Source organism: Bos grunniens, chromosome X, assembly GCF_055505025.1.
Source record: "Bos grunniens cultivar Pamir isolate PY7600 chromosome X, Bosgru_T2T1.0, whole genome shotgun sequence".
NCBI lineage: Eukaryota > Metazoa > Chordata > Mammalia > Artiodactyla > Bovidae > Bos > Bos grunniens.
The window spans coordinates 21,477,501-21,502,500 of record NC_141194.1 but is presented as its reverse complement, the minus strand read 5'-3'; the positions used below and the strand labels follow the sequence as shown (position 1 = coordinate 21,502,500).

The window sequence follows — 25,000 nt, the reverse complement described above, 5'->3', positions numbered from 1 at the left end:
AGAGCCATGGACCCTGATCCTTCCAAGCTGGCTCAAGATCAAGGAATTTATACCAGTCAAAATAGCCTAGGAAGTTTTCCTGAGAACCACTGTGAGGAAGATGCTTGCTTTTTAAAGCAAGTTACTGCAATCTTAGTACAGGATGCATTTTCATTTACATAAATGCAGGGCAGGGTTAAACCTAACTCACATTTTGGTTTTTTGTTAAACTGTAATCTACACAAGTGCACAAATAACGAGTGTATGGCTTGATGCACAAAGTTAACATATCTCTGTGATCAGCACCCAGAAGAAATAGAACTTTACCAGCCTCCCAGAAGCCCGCCCTTGTTCTCCTCCCATTATTCCCCATCTTCTTCCTAAAGATAATAATAGATTTGCCTTACACACACACATAAACACACACACCTTTATGTGAATATAATCTTATAGTTTGCATTCTTCTCTCTTTGGTTTCTTGTGGTCAATATTATATTTGTGAGATAATGCATCCATGTTGTTGCAGGTAGTAGAAATTTGTTTATTCTCATTGACATAAAGTATTTCACTGAATGAATATACCATAATCTATTTAGCCATTCTACAGATGAAAGGCATTTAAGTGGTTTCCAGCTTTTTGGCTACTGAATGGTGCTGCTACCTACATACTTGTACACACCTTTGCAGTATTAGCTTGGGGCAAAAGTAATTGTGCCCCTCAAATGCCAGCCTGACCACAGACCTGCCCCACTTCTTCCTACCTTCTGTTCCAGGAGGGCAGGCCATGTGTTCCCTTCCTCCTCTGTTCCCTGGCCCAAGCAATTCTGCCTTCCCTTTCAGTCCCATCCTTCCAGCTTTGCCTAAAGATCCACTCGATCCACTAGGTTTTTACCTACCTTTGCAGACCTCAAAGTCGCTGCAGTTTCTGAGAAGCCTTTGTGCCTCCATGCTTCAGTTTGCCCACAAACCCAGTCACCTCTCCTCTGGAGCCCCATGGTTCACCATACCCTCCAGCATAGAGAACACACTCCAGCAGTCCTCACCAGTGCGATCACCCTCATGCCTCCAAGGATGTGAGCTCCTAAGGGCATGGACCGTGTGTAACCCCTCTCCACTGTGGGGACCCAGGCCAGAGCCAGGCTTGTGGTTGGCCCTCAAGGAAGGTTTGTAGAAGGAAGGGATTCATGGAACCTGTCTCCCACCTCTCACTGAGCCTCAACATATGGGCTAATGACACTAGTCTTGGAAATGATTTCTAATGTTTCCTGTGTATATCTACCCCATGGCAGACTGGCTCTGGGGTCAGACTGTATTTGGTCTCAAATTAAGTTCTGCCACTTAAAGGATTGGGTGACCTTGGACACAATGCTTAATTAACCTATTCATACCTCAATTTCTTCATCTGTAAAAATGAGAAAAATAAACCTCTCAGGAATGCTGTAAAGATAATGAGTTAGTATATATGTAGCAATCTCCCAATTTATTCCCACCCCCCAAACCCTGGTTAACTATACATTTATTTTCTATATCATGACTCTACTTCTATTACTTGTTTTGTTAATAACGTTCATTTGTACCCTTAAAAAAAAAGATTCCACATATAAGTGATATATGATATTCATCTTTCTGTGTCTGACTTACTTCATTCAATATGAAAACCTCTAGGTCCATCCATGTTGCTGTAAATGGCATGATTTCATTCTTTTTTAAGGGTGAGTAATATTCCATCTATCTCTCTCTCTCCCTCTCTCTCTCTCTCACACACACACACATACATAACTATATATAAAATAGACACATAATAAGAACCTGCTGTAGAGCACAGGGAACTCTACTCAATACTCTGTAATGACCTATGTGGGAAAAGAATCTTAGAAAAAATGAAGTGGATATATGTATAACTGATTCACTTTCTGTGCACCTGAAAGTAACATTGCAAATCAACTATAATCCAATAAAAATTAAAAAAATATAACACACGAGCATATGGAAAGCACGAGCACTATGAATGGCACACCCTGTATGTCACTAATAAATGACATATTCCGTACTTTCCCAACTAGAGCGCAGCTTCTGGAGGGTTTGAATTTCTACACAGTTGCAAAACCCAATGCCATGCCCTCAATAGGTGCTCTAGAAAGTTTATAAGGAATATGTTTAAACTCGAACTATGAACACCCCCTTTTAATGGACGCATTAAACTGTTATTTCTACTGTTTTAGTTAAGATATGCCTTTAAAATTTCAGTATCCTTCAATTTCTACACACCTCTATGTCTTATATAAATTATTAGTCTTGATTAGTATCAAGATTAATCTTGAAAAGATTGAGATATGCTGTTTTTTCTGTCACCCAAATTGGTTTTCTGCCCATTTTATTTGCATTATTTATGCTTTTTCTGTAAATATAGAACAAGAGAGGGTGAAAAAATACTGGTTTGCCAACTCCAATGTACTTCTTTGCAAAGGAAATTATTTCCATAGGCTACAGAAATAACTTATTTGGATTACTTCAATTAGTTCTAATACAAAACATTGCCACCACTTCATTAATCAGCTGCTTGTGAGGGTTACTTTTCCAAGAAGTCTTTTTAGTAATTTGATTAGAAAGAATAGTAGTGCACATTATCATCTGATTCAGTATGTCCATCAAGTAGACAATTTACAGTGAGTTCTTGATAACGATGGGCTTATTTTAAAAAAGCCACACAGACAGCAATTTCTTCATTTTATAATCCTAGTCCTATTTTTTGGTGAAGATGAAGTTATTTTTCAAAGTCTTTGGCAGCACACGGTGCTGAATAAGCATCAGGAACTATTTCAATGCTTCAAGAGGCATTTCACTCTTTGCCTCTCCCCACAGACACCCCCCCCCAACGAATGATGCAGTAATTAAAACCTAATTATTATCTTCGTTTTAAACAAAACCTAAAGTGAATACCAATTAATAACAACATACTAATGAGCATCTGCTGTGATGAAATTGAATATGAATGTGCTGCAAATTTCGGGTAATTTATTTTTTTTTAGGGAAGTGCCACTGGTCGCATTCTGCTGTTAGAAGATTATATAGAATGTACACCATTTTCTATCAAGTCATTCTGCACATGGCAATTTCCATCTTAGGAGATAGGGCTGGCTTTAATGCTACAGATGTTGAAATACCCAAATATTGGTCATGTTGTCTTCACTGGGACTGAGGACAATTTTAGGATTCTACCTTGAATTTATTGCCCTCTCTTCAGAAGTTTTCCTTTTTTAAATGCTGTATTTCAAGGTTAACCTCATGCCAAAAAAGCCCCACAAAAAACCCAAAAGATTTCAATTAGCCCCCATGCTACATATAATCATGTATTAACATCACAATGAGAAATGTAAATATAAATTTCTAACTAGAAGAAATAATAATATAAAAATAAGGTTGGTAAGTCACTTTGGATTTCACCAGAGCTATAAAATGGCGTAGAAACATTTATGTAAGTAAGAGAAACCCTTGATATCTGGAAGTATTGAGGTAGTTAACTTTGTTCAGATTCATTCACGTTACTAACATCACCACACCAAGAAGCAAAATGAGGAGACAGAATGAGGTTCTGAATATTATAGTTTCAACCTCCATATCTATAGTAAGAATGAGTAGGGCAAGATCAGTGTTTTTCAAGTATGTTCAATTCATGTGCCTTGGAGGGTTCTCCAAATGTTTGATTCTGATTTCACTGATTATATATTCACTGTAAAAAATTCAAGACAGGTGTATTCACATGTACTACCTCCCAAATTTTAAGACGTGTAAGATCCCAACATATTAGCTGGTGTTCTCACTGAAAAATAAGTTATAAGCTATAAAAATCTCATCTTTTTTATAGTTGGGAATTCTGCATGAAATCTTATTTGGATAAAAGGGTTTCCTAGATTAATGAGTTTTCTAGGGTTTCTTTCTAGATTTAAACTGAACTGAAAACTACTTTGACTTTCTTTCCCTGGCACATTCACCCAAATATATCTAATCTGGCTAAAATAAATATTCTCTACCACTTCCCAACCCATCCACAAAAATTTGGCAAAACTGAAATCTAGAATGTTTGGTCAGCTTTCTAATATTCTTATTAACTGGCACCAAAGGGTCTATGATGAGCAATATCAACAGCTACTAAAATAAAATAAATGCACATGGCTACTGTAAATAAAGTGATGCAGCATTTAGGACAAAAACTTAACTGTAATCTGACCAGGCTGTTAAGGTGTACTCTGGCTTTGGTGACATCTCAGAACAAGTTCTGCCTCAGATGGACAAGACAGGAGAAGGCTGTCATAGCTGATCCAAGCCAAGCCAAAGTCAGCCTCCCTTCACACCACTACCCACCAAGCACATAAGAAAGACTGCTGTGCATTCATTCAACAAATTGAGCATCTAAAATAGGCCAGACACTATTCCAGCTGCTAAGGCTACATCAGAGAAAGAGAAATAGGATAAGATCACAGGAGCTTATAGCCTGGTGTGGGTGTGACTTTTCCAACACTACACTGCAGTCAAATGTGGATATTTCCATTTATCTACCTGCTTCTCACAGTAGCTGCTCTCTGTAACTTTTTAATGGCATGTTTACCTTGCATTTCCTAACAGAATTATTTGAGTGTTTAAATTCTTACATTACAGAGGTCTCAGATGATTATACTCATTTTAAAATTTGCGTCCCTTGCATTTATATAATAATGTTAGGCTTTTCAAAGTATTCAGTCCTCACAAAAGTTGTCAGGTAGGTGGGAAGTTAAAATTGTTGTCCTTATTTGACAGAGCTCATCAAAGGTGAAGTCACCTGTTCATGATCCCAGATCTGGTCAGTGAACGGAGCACTAATGGCCAGTTTGCAAACCTCTTAGAAAAACCAGTGGAGTCAAAATTAGAGTGACAGTTTGTGACTAGAATCAATATTTTTTATTGCCAAATGGCATCTTAAATCTTTGCCTGAAATGCTGGTATAGGATTATCTGAGGTACAATTTTAAAGTCTATATGTGCATGCTATTTAAAGTGAACAGAGATTTCCCAGATGTTATCAATGTGTTAAATCACTGTGCTAAAGGAGAGGGTTGAAGAAGTTTAGCATGATGTATTAATATGCGTTTGACACTTTTCAGTTTTCAGCTCCATCTCCCAAGCATTATGCTTTCTCCCATTTGATCTTCAATAAATAAACTAGCCATTCTGATTATCCTCATTTTACAGATAAGGAAGCTGAGACTCAAATAGGTTATGGGACTTGCCCTAGGTCATGCAGCTAGTAAGGGGCAGAGCCAAGACTTGTTCCCAGGTTTTCAATGTCCAAGCCCCTTGATCTTTGTCATATGCCACTTTTCATTCATACACTTTCAACAATGTCATTCTATGTGTTAATCAGTTCTTTTGTGGCTAGTTTTCAACCTGAAATACTCAGTGCACCAGAGAAGCAGTGTATTATAAGCACCTGGTACCTCACTCACACTGTTAGGCTACAGTGATGCCATGTTTAGGGCACAGCCCACTATGAGTAAAAGTGGCAGGAGCACAGGGCCAAAAGCAAAGGGCACTGGCTTGGGGGCTGGAGGTGCAGACTGCAAGGAGAAACTGACCAAGCCAAGTCAAAAGTTTTCCAACATGTATCATGGTTGAACTGGGAACCTAAAGTCTAACTGTGTCAATTTAATTTTCTAATTTTTGCTCTCCTTCATTCTAAGATGCACCTTTCAGAAAATGTACCTTTGAGCAGAAAGATATAAAAATCTAAGTTCTTAAAAGTTTATGTTCCACACAGATCTCTGTGCACGCACTTCAGAAAAAATTTTTATGGGTTTAGAAATTCCTTTTAGAACATAAAGAAGCTTTCCTTTTCTGTTTTACAAATTGAAAAACTGAGGCTCGGAGAAATGAAGATGGGGCGGATGCACCCCATTAAAGCACTGTTACCAGGATTACATGACATAATATGTGTGAAACATTTAGTACACTACCTGACATACAGTGAACGCTAACTAACTGGTAGTGAGTCTTTTAACTTTTTCTTAGCTATGAACACTTGCCTTTGGGAAGCTTCCTGAAGTAAACCAAGTAGGCACCTGTAAGAACTTGTCATTTTTTTCTCCTTTTTAATTTTGTGAACTTCATTCAAAAGCCAAGGCCAAACAATATACTCTTATGATTCTAAGTAAAAGTCACTGATTATGTAAGCAAATTTTTAAAAAAGGAAGGGTGGTAAGATTTCAGTACCAATCACTGTAAAAAAATGAAGACTTGATTTCTATCTCTCCTATAGGCTGAAATAGGATAAAGTATTTCCTTGCTTTTAATCTCTTTACAACTTATAGCAGTTCTGTTTATTTTTAAATTTTTTTGATGTGCATCATTTTAAAAGTCTTTATTGAATTTGTTACAACACTGCTTCTGTTTGATGCTTTGGTGTTTTGGCCGTGAGGCATGTGGGATCTGAGTGCCCCACCAGAGATCAAACCCCTGCCTCCTGCATGGGAAAGTGAACTCTTAACCACTAGACTGCCAGGGAAATCCCAGTAGTTCCGTTTAAAGTACTGTAATCTCCTTGAGGATAGACATCTTATCATAAATACCTCAGGACTCCCAAGATCCTGGCATAGGGAGGATGAAGACGCCAAAAACATAAGTTCTTTAGAAGAAAAGTTCTAAGTAAAGCCAAGGCACTGTAAGCTGTTAAATGTGAAAATACGAGATAAGGCAAGTATGGTGTGGTTGTTAACAGCACAGACTCTGGAACCAGTATGGGTTCAAATTCTGCCTCTAACATTTAGCAGATATGTGATCTTGGGCAAGGCATCGAAAACTATACTCTCCACCTCCTTATCTGTAAAACAAGGATGACAACAGTGCCTCAAACAGTAGCATATGTTTGCTTTACATCTTTTTTGGCGGTTGAATTTAGCTACAAAAAGCCCTTAATGTATCTTGATAGTCTTTTCTTCTACTGTCTCTGTATATAAGCCTATAATGAGGTTATATACCTTATAAGCTATTAGAAGACAGAAACTGTAGCTATGAATGCAGTTTTAAAATGATAGTCACAGAATATCACAGGCTCACATATCAGTAAACTTAAAAAATGATGCTGAGGAATATTCAAGAAAGGGTGGAGTGCTTTTTGTTTTGTTATTGTTGGAGGTCAGTTACTACTTTAACGGAAGTCAAAGAGGCAGATTTTGGAAAGAACTTCGTTGACTACTTTCAATTTTTCTTTTTTTTTATTTTTAAATTTTATTTTATTTTTAAACTTTACAATATTGTATTAGTTTTGCCAAATATCGAAATGAATCCGCCACAGGTATACCTGTGTTCCCCATCCTGAACCCTCCTCCCTCCTCCCTCCCCATACCCTCCCTCTGGGTCGTCCCAGTGCACCAGCCCCAAGCATCCAGTATCGTGTATCGAACCTGGACTGGCGACTTGTTTCATACATGATATTATACATGTTTCAATGCTATTCTCCCAAATCTCCCCACCCTCTCCCTCTCCCACAGAGTCCATAAGACTGATCTATACATCAGTGTCTCTTTTGCTGTCTTGTACACAGGGTTATGTTACCATTTTTCTAAATTCCATATATATGCGTTAGTATACTGTATTGGTGTTTTTCTTTCTGGCTTACTTCACTCTGTATAATAGGTTCCAGATTCATCCATCTCATTAGAACTGATTCAAATGTATTCTTTTTAATGGCTGAGTAATACTCCATTGTGTATATGTACCACAGCTTTTAATGATAAACAGTAAATGCACCCAACAGTGGTTAACAGTGTGGATTCTGGAGTCTGACAGGCTCTCTCCTTCAAATCCTGGCTGTGACATTTATTGGAGGTAAAGTCCTAGGATGAGCAACCTCTCCAAGCCTCAGTTTCTTCATCTGTAAAAGACCCATGCGACTATTGTGAGGATTAAATTGAATAATGAATATTAAGTATCTGGCACAAGTGGTGGCACTACTGGTAAAGGACCTGCCTGCCAATGCAGGGGATATAAAAGACATGGGTTTGATCCCTGGGTTTGGAAGATTCCCTGGAGGAAGGCATGGCAACCCATTCCCATATTCTTGCCTGGAGAATCCCATGGACAAAGAAGCCTGGCAGGCTATGGTCCATAGGGTTGCAGAGTTGGACACGAATGAAGTGACTTAGCATAGCACAAGTGTATAGTCTGACACATGGTAAGCACTCAGTTTGCCTTAGTTATCATTTAAGTGTTATACTCAATAACACTCTTGCTTGATTCTAAGACACCTCTCATCACTTTGAATGTTTCTGAAACAAAGATTTGTCTTATGAATTGTTGTCTTTGCTAAAAATTTTCTTTTCCTCTGAAATGCTGTTACTATATCAGTGGTATGTCTTATAATTGATGCCACCATAGAAGAGAGAAATACATTGGGTATAAACAGACTCAACATTTATGCCCTCCTTGTTCTCCTAGTTCATTAGTTAAGATTCACTTCTTGTTACTATTCAGTTCAACTGGTCAGACTATGTTTGGTCATGATGCTGTTCTAGTTGTCTTAGTCAATGAAATAAATCCATATATCTTACATCTAACATGGCCATTAGGCTTTAAGGCCATAGACTCCCCATGCTAACCACCCATTATCAAAATACAAGATAAGAAGTAATTCTTTTACTGATATGGTTTGGAATTTCTATAGGAAATTTCAGGTAGCTAATTTAGGTACTGAAACTCATTACACATCCAAAAAACACATGGTAGATGTCTTATGATTTTGTTTTTGATGTTTTGTACAAGAACCTATTCAGTAACAAGTCACTATAGTTATACTTTTCAAATGTCAGTAAATTAATTTTGACAATGAAAAACAAGTAACAAAGGGAGTATTAATATACATGCACATGTAATTCACTAATTCCTCTTCTAAATTCTTCCAACTTGCCAGAATTATATTAGAACCACAAAAACAGAGCCAATAAAAACTAGTTTGGCTGCTCTTTGCCCTTTCTTTCTACACTGCATTAGAAATTACAGTCTTAGACATTTGTTTAATTAGAAACTAGGCTTGCTTGTATTCAAGACCTGGTCTTTTCTACTGAAAGCTTATCTAGGCCACCTTCTACTTACAACAGGAAACCAAACCATTCCATACAGAGGTGTTAAAACAAGCAAAGCACAAACTGGCTAATGGACTTTCCTAGGAACAAAATGCATAGTCATCGATGTGTTCTCTCTTGACTACTTTCTCCTAAAAGGAAGGAAACTAGTAATTTCTTGTAACTTAAAGAAAAAGATTTGTAATCTAGGAAATTATATCTGGTAAAATGAGAAAAACAGAAACAAAAATCCTATCCAGGCTCTATACACCTAGGTCTCAAATCATGGGGTGTCCTTTGATAATATATCCCACTCATGTCCTCTCTCCTCCTTTAAAAACTGTCCTCAGGTTCCTGGGATTGGCTTCATCCCAGATGCAACAGACTGAGACAGTATTCTACTGTTTTTCTGTCTTAACTCACATGCTTTATCATACTCTATCTGGGGTTTGCACAGAAACTTCAAGGATTAATAATGAACCTTCCTAAACCTATGTTACACCTGCATCTTCTGCGTCCTGAGCAGGCGGCACTGATATGAAAAAGTATCTTCTTTCTTCTGCATTCCTGCTGACTCCACTTGTTCTGTAATCCTTGAAGACTGTAACAGAAGTATCTTGATTTGAACTCCAGCAGGTCTGTTTCTCTCAAATCATTTGTCAACACTCACCTATGTTACTTGAGTCACCGCCGATATACACACTGTGGTGCTCAATTATTCAGATGCAGTTGGTTCACTTCCTTGTTCTTCCCCTTTCTGGCTTTGGGCCAGTTCACCTCTCAGCAGTTTTTCAACCAGTAAAGTGAGAAAAAGTAATACATCTTCCTGAAATATAGTACTGGCATATAGTAGGTATTCAATAAACACTGTTCCAATATCAAGTAAATAAAGCATTAAATCAGGCAAATTTTTTTTAAGCAATACTAAAGACTTGGATGGGAAGTGGAGATGACTGGTTAAAAATTTAAGTTCTCATTATTTGTGAATTTCATCTGCCCAGGTGAGTGGTTTACCAACATTTTCTCAGCAATTGAACTATTGTTATACATGAACTTTAACAGAGCAATCTCATAAATAAAACAGATAAAAGTAGAAATACTCCAGCGGTATCTTTGAACAAGGTCAGGGCCCTCACCCATAGAATACAATTTCAAACTCTTTTTAATGCTAATAAAATCCCAGGATGTATATGCAGAATGTAGGAGCTAGAGTCCTAGGTTCTCCAAATAGGCCCATTAGTTTTGTGAAGAAATGAAAAGGGCCAATTCATATATCATCAGCTGAAGATACAGATATGGATTTGCTAAGCCTAATACGCGTGTATGCTAAGTCGCCTCAGTCGTGACGACTCTTTGCGACCCCATGGACTGTAGCGTACCAGGCTCCTCTTCCATTGGATTCTCCAGACAATACTGGAGTCGGTTGCCGTTCCCTTCTCCAAGGGATGTTCTCGACACAAGGACTGAACCTGGGTCTCATGCACTGCAGACAGATTCTTTACCATCTGAGCCACCAGGGATATGGAACAGTGTAAATCACAACCATTATAAAATAAAATAAAATAAAATAAAATAAAATAAAGCATGTTTATTGGAATATTGTCCCCCTTTAAAGTTGGCATTAAGTGGGCAGAAGTCTGGAGGCAGCTGGAGCATTCAGTCATGCACAGGCCTGTAGAAGGTCCTGCCCACCAATATGACTACACCATAATCTATTCCACCTCACTCAGAAACACTGTTTAAGAGTTGTGAAAGTAAGATAACCTTAACCAGTAATTTCACCCCAGGAGAACAAAAGGAACATGATTGAAACTAATTTACATTTTCAATTACTACAAAAATTTCGAATCGATGCTCTTCTTTTTGTGGTCTGTTTGTTTTTAAATGATTACCTTTACCTGACAGGAAGGGCATGTTCATGAAAGGGGTTCCAGAACACTGGCAATGGGGAGATGAAGAGAAAACAAACCAGCTCTCCATGAAGCTATGTATCCCTCAATAAACAAGACAGAAGAATGGTAACTATAAGCAAATACATGCCTATACTGCTCGAAAGAAAATAGAGCTTCCTGAGGTCGATCATCGTTTTTAATGATTACGTTAAAAAATATTTAGTTGTCTGCATCAGGTCTTAGTTGTGGTACATGGGCTCCAGAGCTTGCGGGGCTCAGCAGTTATAGCACGAGGGTCTACTTGCTCTGAGGCATGTGGTATCTTAGTTCCCTGATCAGGGATAGAACTGCATTGCTTGCATTGCAAGGTGTATTCTTAACCACTGGACCACCAGGGAAGTCCCCTACCATTGTTTTTAAAAACAAAAAACATGCTGTTCTAAAATCCAGAATTTCCTATTCAAAACTTTGTCATGTTTTCAAGGCTTTACTTTATAATTTAAATAGTTAGAACTTGCATATGGCCTGCCACTCCCAAATCTATCCCATCCCAAAAGCTGGGCTTAGGAAAGACCTTCCTTTGTTTTTACTTTAGCAAAATGAGAATATTAATGTCTTGTTCCTCAAAAGAGATTTTTGTCATAGCTTGATATTTTCTCCTTGTGTAGATTCCTTGACAAAAAGCATTGCAGGGGCTCTCAATAACATATCTATTATATTTATGTGAACTGTGTTTACAAGGTGGCAGGAGTTGGGACTTATTGTCATGTAACCTCAATGCCAGATATTTAATTCATTTAACTTGTGTAAAAGGAGCTCCCTTAGTTCTATGTCTCCACATATATCCCTGTATTTGAAAAGATTTATTCTTGAAGTGGTAAATAAATTCGCCTGCCAATGCAGGAAACACAGGTTCAATCCCTGGGCTTCCCTAGTGGCTCAGTGGTATAGAATCTGCCTGCCAACAGGAGACGCTGATTTGATCCTGGCTAGGGAAGATTCCCTAGAAAAGGAAATGGCAACTCACTCCAGTATTCTTGCCTGAAAAATCCCATGGACAGAGAAGACTTGTGGGCTACGGTTCATGGGGTTGCAGAGTCGGAAAAGACTTATCAACTAAACAACAACATCCTCGAAGTAGAGTTATATGTGATCACCAGGCCACAGAAATTTTTCTTTCATTTTTACTTTAAAAAATTTCACAGTGAGATTAATTTGGGAGAGTATATATGGTATAGTTCTATTATTTTTTAACACATGTAACATCCATGACAACTAGGATACACAACAGTTCCAAAACTGCCTTTTGTTGCCCATTTGTATTCAGACCATTCTCTAATCCACGACAACTACTGGTTCTCCATCATTACAGTTCTGAAATTTCAACAATGCCACTTAAATGGAATTAAACACTATATGGTCTTTTGAGTCTAGCTTTTTTTCACACAGCATAATAGCTTTGAGACCCATCCAAGTTGCTCTATGTTATCAGTAATCTTATCCTTTTTATTGCTAAGTAATACTCCATGGTATGAAAGCACGACACTTTATTCATTCATCCACTGAAGTGTGTTGGGAGTTGTTTCCAGTTTGGGGCTATTATGAATTCAGTTCCTTAGAAACATTTCTGCACAGATTTTTACATGGTTATAATTTTTCATTTCTCTAGGGTAAATACCCAAGAGGATTCCTAGGTCATACAGAAAGTATATATTGATCTTTATGAGAAACAAACTGTTTTTCAGACTGGCAGCACCATTTTACATTTCCACCAGCAAAGTAAGCATGAAGCTTCCTGTTGTTCCACGTCTTCACAAGCACTTGGTACTGTCAGTATTTTGTATTTTAACCATTCCAGTGAGTATGGAGTGCTATCTTGTCAAGGTTTCAATTTGTATTTCCCTGATGCTAATAATGAAACAACTTTTCACATTCTTATTTGTCATCCTTATGTTCTCTGTGGTAAAGAATCCATTTAAGTCTTTTGTTTATTTTTAAATTGGAGTGGTTTTCTTTTAACTGAGTTTTGAGAGTTCTTTATATATATACTAGACACAGGTCCCTTGTTGGATATGTGATTTGTAAACATTTCTTCCAAGTTTATGACTTGTCATTTCTATCCCTTAATAGTGTCTTTTCGAGTAAGTTTTTATTTTGATGAAGTTCAAGTGATTTTTCCTTTTTTAAATTGATCATTTTTATCTCATGTTTAAGAATTCTTCACCTAATCTGAGGTCATGAAGATTTTCTCTTATGTACTACTTCTTAAAGTTTATAGTTTTGCACTTAGAGCCATGATATACTTTGCTAATATTTGTATAAGATTTTAGCTCAAAGTTTATTTTTTCTGAATGTGAATGTCCAACTTTTTCCAACATTACATGTTGAAAGGGCTATTCATTCTTCATTAAATTCTTTTGAATCGCTGTTAAAAATCGATTGGCCAAACTTGTTTGAGTCTATCTATTCTGTGGGTCTAGGTTTCTATCCATTTGCCAATTTTACACTGTTCATATCTGTAGCTTTAAGTCTTACAATTGATTATTGATTCCTCCAACTTAATTTTTTTTCAATTATGAATTTACTTCCTTTAACAAATATAGGACTATTGAGGTAATCCATTTCATCTTGGATGAATTCTTATAGTTTCCGATTTTTGAGGAATTGGTCCACTACTCTTAAACTGTCAAATATGTTTAGTATTCCCTGATCCTTTTAAAATCTGTGGAGGCCTAGTATTCTGGATAGTGCCAATTTGTATCTTTACTTTTTTAAAATCTCTGTCAGCCTTGCTAGGTGCTTATCAATTTTATAGATATTTTCAAATATTCATGTTTTTGTTTCACTGATTTTCTCTATTCTTTCAGTTTAACTAATATATCTTCACTATCTCTTTTCTTCTGTTTATTTTGGGCTTATTTTGCTCTGCTTTTCAAAAAAATTTATGAAAGTGGAAACTCACATTATTGATTTGATACCTTTCTTTTCCTCTAATACAAACATTTAATGCTATCAATTTCCCTCTAAGTGCATCATCCTACTATACAGTTTTTTACTTTTCCCCTTTGAACCTCACCCGATTCTGACAGCATGATTATTTAATAGTTAACTGCCAAATGAACACACTTATATTACCAATGGGTCAATAAACAATCCCTTGACACTTACTACTTGAGTATTTTACAGATTTTGTGTGTCTATGATGCATAAATATTGGTAATTGGTCTACTCTGCATTACAATAGACACCATAGTATATACACTGTCTCAATCATTGTTTGATATGTTGCATTTGCATTTTCACTTGGTTCAAAATATTTTCTAATTTTCCTTGGGACCTTTTTTTGACCGTTGGGTTATTTAGAAGTGTGTTGCTTAATTTCCAAGAACTTAAAGAGTTTCTGGTTACTTTTCTCTTAATGACTTCTAGTTTAATTCCATTATGGCTACAGAATATACTCTGTATGATTTCAATTATTTTAAATTCATTAAGGTTGTTTTTATAATGCAGAATATAGTCTATCATATAGTCTATCTTGTTGAATGTTCCATGTACACTTGAAAAGAATCTTGATCATGCTATCGACAGGTGGAGTGTTCTGTACATATCAATTAAATCCCATTGGTTGACAGTTCTTCTATATCCTTGCTGATTTTTTGTCCAGTATTTCTATCAATTACTGAAAGAGGAGTGTTAAAAGTTGCCACGTATAATTATGGATTGTCTGTTTCTCCTTTCAGTTCTGCCAGCTTTTGCTTCAGGTGCCACCATTTTGAGGCACTGTTGTTAGGTACATACGATTTTGGGTTGTTTTCTCGTCTTAGTGAATTAGCTCTTTTATCATTATGTAAAATCCCTCTTTATTATGAGTAATTTTCTTTGCTCTGAAGTCTAATTTTCTGCTTTTAACACAGCCACTCTTTCTTTTCATTGGTGTTTGCATGGTATATCTTTTGCCATTTTCTCCCTTAACCTACCTATACCATTATATTTGAAGTTAGTTTCTTGAAGACATTTTATAATACTTGCATCATTAAAAAATACATTCTGATAATTTCTTTTAATTGGTATAAACACATTTAGAACATTTGCATTTAATGCAGTTATTGATATGTTTGGATTTGGGTGTACTATTTTATTATTTGTTCTACTTTCTCTTTTCTATTTCCTGCCGTCTTTGGGGTTATTCAAACATCTTTTTATTATTTAATTAATTGTGGTTTTGACAACATCTTTTTGTAAAGTTCATCATTAAGGATGACAATATATATACTTTAGAATTAAAAATTTACCATGTAAATGTAATACATGGTAAAAATTTACCACGTAAAAACCCACATAGGTCCCTTTTCCCTCCTTCCTTTGATGTTGTAGTTGTCTCATAAATTAGACCTACACACACTGAAAACTGGTAGAAAATGCTATAATTTTTGCTTTCACCTATCAAAAATATTTCAAGTAACTCAAGAAAAATAGTTATTATATTTACCATTTCCTTTTCCTTCCTTCTTTTTTCTTTTTAATTAATTATTTATTTTTGGCTGTGCTGGGTCTTTGTTACTATGGGGGCTACTATTCAGTTGCAGTGCTTGGGCTTCTTACTGCAGTTGCTTCTCTTGTTGCAGAGCACAGGCTCTATGGCATGTGGGCTTCAGTAGCTGCAGCACATGGGCTCAGTACCTGTGGCTCAGAGGCTCAAGAGCACAAGCTAGATGGTTATGGCACACAGGTTTAGTTGCACCATGGCATGTGAGATCTTCCCAGATCAGGGACTGAACCTGTGTCTCCTGCATTGGCAGCTGGATTCTTTATTGCTGAGCCACCAGGGAAGCCCTTTTCCTTCATTCTTGACGTTCTAGGTATCTTTCCAGTATCATGTTCCTTCTGTCTGAGTAACTTAGTACAACAATTCTTTCAGAGTAGGTCTGCTGACAATGAATTCTCTTACCTTTCCCTCATCAGAAAATGTCTTCCTTTTACCTTCACTCCAAAAGATTTTGGGGGGGCTAGATTAAACACTCCAGTACTGTTGCCTGGAAAATCCCATGGATGGAGGAGCCTGGTGGGCTGCAGTCCATGGGGTCGCTAAGAGTCGGACACGACTGAACAACTTCACTTTCACTTTCCATTTTCATGCATTAGAGAAGGAAATGGCAACCCACTCCAGTGTTCTTGCCTGGAGAATCCCATGGACGGAGACACCTAGTAGGCTGCAGTCCATGGGGTCGCACAGAGTTGGACACGACTGAAGCGACTTAGCAGCAGCAGCAGATTAAAACAGTGAGTTTATAATTTTTAGCACTTTAAAAACACTGTACTACTTCCTCTGGCCTCCACATTGTTTCTGATAAGAAATATGTCATCATTTGAATCATTTTCCCTTATGCATGCTTTGTGACCCTGTAGACTGTAGCTCACCAGGCTCCTCCGTCCATGGGATTTTTCAGACAAGAATACTGCTACTGCTAAGTTACTTCAGTCGTGCCCGACTCTGTGCGACCCCATAGACGGCAGCCCACCAGGCTCCCCCGTCCCTGGGATTCTCCAGGCAAGAACACTGGAGTGGGTTGCCATTTCCTTCTCTAATGCATGCAAGTGAAAAGTGAAAGTGAAATCGCTCAGTCGTGTCCGACTCTTCGCAACCCCATAGAGTGCAGCCTACCAGGCTCCTCCGTCCATGGGATTTGCCAGGCAAGAATACTGGAGTGGGGTGCCATTGCCTTCTCCAGACAAGAATACTAGAGTGGGTTAATATTTCCTCCTCCAGAGGATATTCCCAACCCAGGGATAGAATCCATGTCTCCTGCATTGGCAGGCAGTCAAACACTCTACCACTGAGGCACCTGGGAAGTACATTTTCTCTTACAAAACATCATTTTTCTGATTGTTTTTAAAACTTTTGCCCCCTCCAACACACACACACACACAGAGTTAGATTATGATGTGTTCCAGAGTGAATTTCTTAGGGTTTACCCTGATTGGGATTCATGGAGCTTTCTGAATCTGTCAGTTTGTCTTTTGTCAAACTTGGGAAAGGTTCACATTATTTCTTCAAATATTTTTTTTCAGCCTGGTGCTTCTCCTCCTTTTTTGGATTCCAATGATATGAATGTTAGACTGTATTATTGTCTCACAGGTCCCTGAGGCTCTGTTCTGCCTAACCCCTTTGTCATTTTCTACCTCTCCTTTAGACTGGATAATTTGTACTGATCTATTTTCAAGTTCACTGGCTGTTTCCTGTGTCATCTCCATTCTGCTATTGAGCCTACTCAATGAATTTTTAAACTTTGGTTATATTTTTTGGTTCTAATATATTTATTTGGCTCTTTTTTACATCAATTTCTTCTGTCATATAACTCTAACAGCATCATTTCAATCTTGACTTTGGATTTCTGACCCCTGCCCCGCCCCACCCCATGCAAGTTGTGCTTTTTCTTCTTCTACCAGGTAGTTCTGAACTGAATTTTGGACATTCTGAGTAGCGTGAATCTATGGGTGTTACTTAAATTCTATGGACAACAGTTGATGAATTTGTTTTAGCAGGCAACTGACTTCATTAGGTTTGGGTTATGGATTCCAGCCCACTTTCTCTGGACTGTGGGCCTGATCTCAGTTCACCTTTCAAAACTGTGGCAGTACTTGTTATATTTGTCCCATGTGTACTCCACCCAGAAGTCAATCTGGGCTGTGGTCTTTTACTTCAGTTCTCAAAGTTTTTGATATGCTGATTAGGCTCAGATCCTTTCCTTCCAGATTAGGGTATGAGACCCAAAGTTTAACAAAAACTTTATGAGGTCACCTTCCCTGAAGCTGTCTTTGTCTGTGATCTCCCTGGTACTTTTTAGTTCCCAGCCGATAGCCAGAAAGCTGGGTCTGTACTTCTTTCCTTCCTTTCTTAAGAAGGCACATGTGAGTTGAGTGTTTTGGCTCTTGGTGACTACCACTGCAGCTTTTGTTGCCAACATAAGATTACTTGGGGGCTGCAGCATGAGAATGAAAAACAGAGAGAGAGAGAAAAAATAAAAAACACCTTCGGGATTCCCATATCTTTTCTAGTAAGGGGATAACCTTACTTCTCTAATATATGTTTGTAACTTTAAGATCTAGATAGAAAATTTTTATCTTCTAAGGAGCCTTAGTTTACCATATCTCTTTAGCACTGATGTATTAATTCTATAATATACTGTTACTTTTTAAGAACTTTCATTTTATTTCTAATCTCTCTGGTTGGTTCCTTATATTGAAGCTGTTTAAGGGCAGAAACCATGGCTTCAAAACCTTTTTTACTTGCTACACACCAGACAAGCAGCATGGAGAAGAGACAATATTCAGTAACCGTTTGGTTGACAGATGCTCCAATTGGTCTTTATAAAAATAAGAATAATTTTTCACAATATGAAAATGAGAAAATAATAATAAAGTAGGGGGAACTTAAGGTGCTAGTTAATCATCAAGGTACAGTTGGTTCCACTACAATGCTTACTTTGAAAATGAGAATTAATTCCAATGCCATTGATACATCAGGAAATACTGTGAACATAACATGAATTTTATGTCTGCTTCTACAGGATTCTGTCTGTAAGAAACATTAGGTAAATGCAGAAAACTGCATCCAGATGAATCAAGCCACAGAGGAATATATGTAACACACATATACATACACCCCTCAAACACTGACCAGCTACCCCTGTTCACTGAGTGTGTAATAAGCTACACTAACCCACAACTGGTGTTTGTATAATTTTCCTTCCAATTTCAGATAACCTTCCTTCTACCACTTCACCATGACTTATGAGCTGCAACCTTTCTGATGTTCACTTTCACAAGCAAACTTCAAGTCTTTTGCAAGGTAAAATGCTGTATTTATTGTAGTACTTACATATTTCTTAGCTATTCAAGATATGTAACATCACACCACTGTTTTCATTAGGTTCCTATATCCCCACATCCAAGGAGCGGTCGTTGTGCAGGCACAGCAGGGCCAAGAGGAGCTACTCCACGTTCAAGGTCAGGAGGGGCGGCCATGAGGAGATACCCCTCGTGCAAGGTAAGGAGCAGTGGCTGCGCTTTGCAGGAGCAGTGGCTGCGCTATGCTGGAGCAGCCACGAAGAGATACCCCACGTCCAAGGTAAGAGAAACCCAAGTAAGATAGTAGGTGTTGCGAGAGGCATCAGAGGGCAGACACACTGAAACCATAATCACAGAAAACTAGTCAATCTAATCACACTAGGACCACAGCCTTGTCTAACTCAATGAAACTAGGCCATGCCTGTGGGGCCACCCAAGACGGGCAGGTCATGGTGGAGAGACCGATCTGACAGAACGTGGTCCACTGGAGAAGGGAATGGCAAACCACTTCAGTATTCTTGCCTTGAGAACCCCATGAACAGTGTGAAAAGGCAAAATGATAGGGTACTGAAAGAGGAACTCCCCAGGTCAGTAGGTGCCCAATATGCTACTGGAGATCAGTGGAGAAATAACTCCAAAAAGAATGAAGGGATAGAGCCAAAGTAAAAACAATACCCGGTTGTGGATGTGACTGGTGATAGAAGCAAGGTCTGATGCTGGGAACAGCAATACTGCATAGGAACCTGGAATGTCAGGTCCAAGAATCAAGGCAAATTCAGAGTGGTCAAACAGGAGATGGCAAGAGTGAACATCAACATTCTAGGAATCAGCGAACTGAAATGGACTGGAATGGGTGAATTTAATTCAGATGACCATTATATCTACTACTGTGGGCAGGAATCCCTCAGAAGAAATGGAGTAGCCATCATGGTCAACAAAACAGTCCGAAATGCAGTACTTGGATGCAGTCTCAAAAATGACAGAATGATCTCTGTTCTTTTCCAAGGAAAACCATTCAATATCATGGTAATCCAAGTCTATGCCCCAACCAGTAATGCTGAAGAAGCTGAAGTTGAATGGTTCTATGAAGACCTACAAGACCTTTTAGAAGTAACACCCAAAAAAGATGTCCTTTTCATTAGAGGGGACAGGAATGCAAAAGTAGGAAGTCAAGAAACACCTGGAGTAACAGGCAAATTTGGCCTTGGAATATGGAATGAAGCAGGGCAAAGGCTAATAGAGTTTTGCCAAAAGAACACACTGGTCATAGCAAACACCCTCTTCCAAGAACTCAAGAGAATACTCTACACATGGACATCACCAGATGGTCAACACTGAAATCAGATAGATTATATTCTTTGCAGCCAAAGATGGAGAAGCTCTACACAGTCAGCAAAAACAAGACCAGGAGCTGACTGTGGCTCAGATCATGAATTCCTTATTGCCAAATTCAGACTTTAAATTGAAGAAAGTAGGGAAAACCACTAGACCATTCAGGTATGACCTAAATCAAACCCCTTATGATTATACAGTGGAAGTGAGAGATAGATTTAAGGGCCTAGATCTGATAGATAGCGTGCCTGATGAACTATGGACTGAGGTTCGTGACATTGTACAGGAGACAGGGATCAAGACTATCCCCATGGAAAAGAAATGCAAAAAAGCAAAATGGGGCTGTCTGGGGAGGCCTTACATATAGCTGTGAAAAGAAGAGACTCGAAAAGCAAAGGAGAAAAGGAAAGATATAAGCATCTGAATGCAGAGTTCCAAAGAATAGCAAGGAGAGATAGGAATGCCTTCCTCAGCGATCGATGCAAAGAAATAGAGGAAAACAACAGAATGGGAAAGACTAGAGATCTCTTCAAGAAAATTAGAGATACCAAGGGAACATTTCATGCAAAGATAGGCTCGATAAAGGACAGAAATGGTATGGACCTAACAGAAGCAGAAGATATTAAGAAGAGGTGGCAAGAATACACAGAAGAACTATACAAAAAAGATCTTCATGACTAAGATAATCATGATGGCGTGATCACTCACCTAGAGCCAGACATCCTGGAATGTGAAGCCAAGTGGGGTTTAGAAAGTATCACTATGAACAAAGCTAGTGGAGGTGATGGCATTCCAGTGGAGCTATTTCAAATCCTGAAAGATGATGCTGTGAAAGTGCTGCACTCAATATGCCAGCAAATTTGGAAAACTCAGGTGTCGACAGGAGTTGAAAAGGTCAGTTTTCATTCCAATCCCAAAGAAAGGCAATGCCAAAGAATGCTCAAACTACCGCACAATTGCACTCATCTCACATGCTAGTAAAGTAATGCTCAAAATTCTCCAAGCCAGGCTTCAGCAACATGTGAACCGTGAACCTCCAGATGTTCAAGCTGGTTTTAGAAAAGGCAGAGGAACCAGAGATCAAATTGCCAACGTCTGCTGGATCATGGAAAAAGCAAGAGAGTTCCAGAAAACATCTATTTCTGCTTTATTGACTATGCCAAAGCCTTTGACACAATAAACTGTGGATCACAATAAACTGTGGAAAATTCTGAAAGAGATGGGAATACCAGACCACCTGACCTGCCTCTTGAGAAACCTGTGTGCAGGTCAAGAAGCAATAGTTAGAACTGGACTTGGAACAACAGACGGGTTCCAAATGGGAAAAGGAGTACATCAAGACTGTATATTGTCACCCTGCTTATTAAACTTATATGCAGAGTACGTCATGAGAAACGCTGGACTGGAAGAAGCACAAGCTGGAATCAAGATTGCCGGGAGAAATATCAATAACCTCAGATATGCAGATGACACCACCCTTATGGCAGAAAGTGAAGAGGAACTAAAAAGCCTCTTGATGAAAGTGAAAGTGGAAAGTGAAAAAGTTGGCTTCAAGCTCAACATTCAGAAAACGAAGATCATGGCATCTGGTCCCATCACCTCATGGCAAATAGAAGGGGAAAAAGTAGAAGCAGTGACAGATTTTATTTTCTTGGACTCCAAAATCACTGCAGATGGTGAATGCAGCCATGAAATTAAAAGATGTTTACTCCCTAGAAGGAAAGTTATGACCAACCTAGACAGCATATTCAAAAGCAGAGACATTACCTTTCCAACAAAGGTCCATCTAGTCAAGGCTATGGTTTTTCTGGTGGTCACGTACAGATATGAGAGTTGGACTGTGAAGAAAGCTGAGCACCGAAGAATTGATGCTTTTGAACTGTGGTGTTGGAGAAGACTCTTGAGAGTCCCTTGGACTGCAAGGAGATCCAACCAGTCCATTCTAAAGGAGATCAGTCCTGGGTGTTCTTTGGAAGGAATGATGCTAAAGCTGAAACTCCAATACTTTGGCCACCTCGTGGGCAGAGTTGACTCACTGGAAAAGACCCTGATGCTGGGAGGGATTGGGGGCAGGAGGAGAAGGGGACGACAGAGGATGAGATGGCTGGATGGCATCACTGATTTGATGGACGTGACTTTGAGTGAACTCCGGGAGTTGGTGATATACAGGGAGGCCGGGTGTGCTGAGATTCATGGGGTTGCAAAGAGTCGGACACGAATGAGCGACTGAACTGAACTGATATTCTTGTTTGAGTCATTGATGAAATTTTGGTGGGTTTCTAACCCATGTGTCTTTTCCATAAAGCATCTGGTTGTGATTTTACATAACTTGGTAATTTTAGAAATACATGTATGGAGTTATAGGAGAGCTGAGTGCAAACAGAGAGGCTGGGAGGGAAGACTGGTCGAAGGACAAGTGTAAGAATAAAAACAAAGGACAGGATATGGACCACACTGCCACTATGTTCTTAATTTCAAAATTTGCCCTCCTTTCCAGGTGGCTACCAAAGATGGTGGAAGGGCAGGTCCTGGCGCTCAATGGCCGAGGCCATCTCCTGGGCTGCCCGGAGGCCATTGTGGCCAAGCAGGTGCTTCTGGGCTAGAAGGCTGTGGTCGTGTGCTGTGAGGGCATCAATATTTCTGGCAATTGCCACAGAAGTAAGTTGAAGTACCTGGGTTTTCTCCCCAGGGGGATGAACACCAACCCCTCCTGTGGCACTTCCAAACCCCAGCCGCATCTTCTGGCAGACTGTGCAAGGCATGCTTCCCCACAAGACCAAGCAGGGCCAGGATGCTCTGGAGCGCCTCAAGGTATTTGATGGGATCCCACGACCCTATGACAAGAAAGCAGATGGTGGTTCCTACTGCCCTCAAAGTTGTGTCTGAAGCTTACTTGGAAGTTTGCCTACCTAGGGCGCCTGGCTCATGAGGTTGGCTGGAAGTACCAGGTGGTTAACGGCCACACTGGAGGAGAAGAGAAAGGGGAAAGCCAAGATCCACTATCAGAAAAAACAGCAGCTCACGAGGCTATGGAAGCAGGCTGAAAAGAACATTGAGAAGAAAACTAACAAATTCACAGAGGTCCTGAAGCTTCATGGATTCCTAGCCTGAGCCCAATAAAATTGACTGTTTATTCTTCATGCTTGGCCTGGCCTGCCCTTCCTCCATCGCCACCCTAGGATGTGGGGGCCCCCCAGGGGCTGCCATGCAGGTGCCACAAGCAGATCGGGTATAGCTGAGGGGCATTAGTCAGTGTAGGCAGTTCTAAGGGCTGTGCAGGCCATCATTGGTCTGCAGCCTATTGGTTCGTGAGATTTTAAAGACACGAACAGTTGAACAACCAATGCAGTTGCAATATTGGCAGAAGTAAGCTGGAAGACTTAATTGGAAGTGACCCCCATGACTTAAAGGGTGTCTGTTCAAGTTTCCCACGTGGTCAGATACTATACTCTGCAGCTGTTAGGATGTGAAAGAATGCCCAAAAAGGGTCTCTGGAAGAGACATTTCAGCCAAGGGGTCACAGGCATTGCTTCGTGTCTTCTCTACATTTTGTGATCCCAAACCAATAAATTATTAAAAAAAAAAAAAAGATTTGCCCAAGAAGATTTTCTTTGTTCTATAATGATCCAAAAAGAAGAGCAGAGTCTAACACCACTAAACTGGGGTAGCTAATCAAACCAAAGATTAGTTTACTCTAAAGGCTGAACTTCAACTTACTGCTTCAGAGTAGAAATGACACAGCTTCCTAAGGCTGGTTTTCCTAATAGAGCATCACTAAATAATACTGTCTAGCGAAAGGGTACGAGAAGGCACAGAAGAAACTCAACAATGTCTTTTGCTTCTGCATCTCCAGCTATTCGTAGCCTACCAATCCTTCCAGTCCTAGCTTACATTTCACCTTTTCTGTGCAATCATCTCAGCTTTGCCTTTTCTAACCACTTATGTACATGTTTAGACTAAAATTAGTATAGCAGTTGTTAATTACTTCCTGCCATCCCTTCAACACACCTGTATATGCATGAACACACACCCATCTGAGACAATGGTTTGTTCCAGCTGTGATTCTCATGACTTTCAGGGATCTCTCAGTAGGAGTAGGAGTCTGTGGTGTGTCTCTGTGTCCAGGAATTTTACTTCATCAGCTAGACTGTGAACTTAAAGTGGAACACAAGTCATTTTCCCCTCAAAAACCTGAAGCCTCTTGTGTTGGGTGGGGTAGGGTGGTTCTGCAGAACATGGTTTGTGTCTTTTGTATGGCACAAGAGTTGGCCATTAAGTCTGTGTTTAGGAAGAACCAGTGATTTGGGTAAGGAGTCTATGCAATTATTAATATTTACCTTAAAATTACTTATGTTTCGGTGAGTAATCTAAATGTATTAGAATCCAATTCAGAATCAATGACTACAGGAAGGAATCCCTCTGCCATTCACTGTATATAACATAAGGTAAACAACGATCTGAATAACAAATTCTATCAGTTCTGGCTTAAAAATTGCATCTAGAATCTAACCACTTCTCATAAGCTCTCCTACTATCTTGTTAGTCAAGCCACCAGGTCTTTTGCCTGGACCACAGTGTCAAAATAGTTTGCTTAAAGTCAAATCATGGCATTCCTCTGCATTCCTCTGCTCAGAACTCCTCAATAGTTTCCCAGAATTGAAGTCAAAGTCCTCACAATGGTCTGTATGGCCCCTCACAGTTGGTATCCCCCTACTGCCTTCCCTGTTACCACTCTCCCCACTGTTCACTCATCTCCTGCCACACCAGCTCCTTACAATTCCTTAGACGTGTCCAGCAAGCTCTTATCTCAGGCCCTTCACACTTGCTGTCCCATATGCATGGCATGCTTTTCCTCCACCTA

General features: G+C 39.2%; 1 protein-coding gene, 1 long non-coding RNA gene and 1 pseudogene across 8 annotated transcripts in view; 2 read left to right on the top strand and 1 right to left on the bottom strand.

The window, feature by feature from the left end:
• The window catches only part of POLA1 (DNA polymerase alpha 1, catalytic subunit), a 295,794-nt gene that overhangs the window by 70,781 nt on the left and 200,013 nt on the right, over positions 1-25,000 (bottom strand). Inside the window, exons 36-37 of one of the 4 annotated variants that reach the window (XM_086389393.1) lie at positions 9,738-9,893; positions 7,212-7,881 (exon numbers count right to left, since the gene is read on the bottom strand). The exons of 2 other annotated variants lie outside the window; for them this stretch is intronic. In XM_086389393.1, the coding sequence (XP_086245519.1) occupies positions 9,783-9,893 (111 nt within the window). In that variant the 3' untranslated portion in view covers positions 7,212-7,881; positions 9,738-9,782. Of the gene's footprint in view, positions 1-7,211; positions 7,882-9,737; positions 9,894-25,000 lie in introns of those variants that run through there. One more of the 4 variants, XM_086389395.1, reaches the window with a different exon arrangement.
• LOC147339922 (uncharacterized) overlaps positions 1-25,000 on the top strand; it is a 126,803-nt gene that overhangs the window by 76,880 nt on the left and 24,923 nt on the right. For all 4 annotated transcript variants that reach the window (XR_015159737.1, XR_015159738.1, XR_015159735.1 and 1 more), the window contains exons 2-3: positions 18,719-18,808; positions 18,890-19,006. This is a non-coding gene — a long non-coding RNA (uncharacterized LOC147339922). The remainder of the gene's footprint in view (positions 1-18,718; positions 18,809-18,889; positions 19,007-25,000) is intronic.
• Positions 22,355-23,279, top strand: LOC147339923 (large ribosomal subunit protein uL13 pseudogene; annotated as a pseudogene).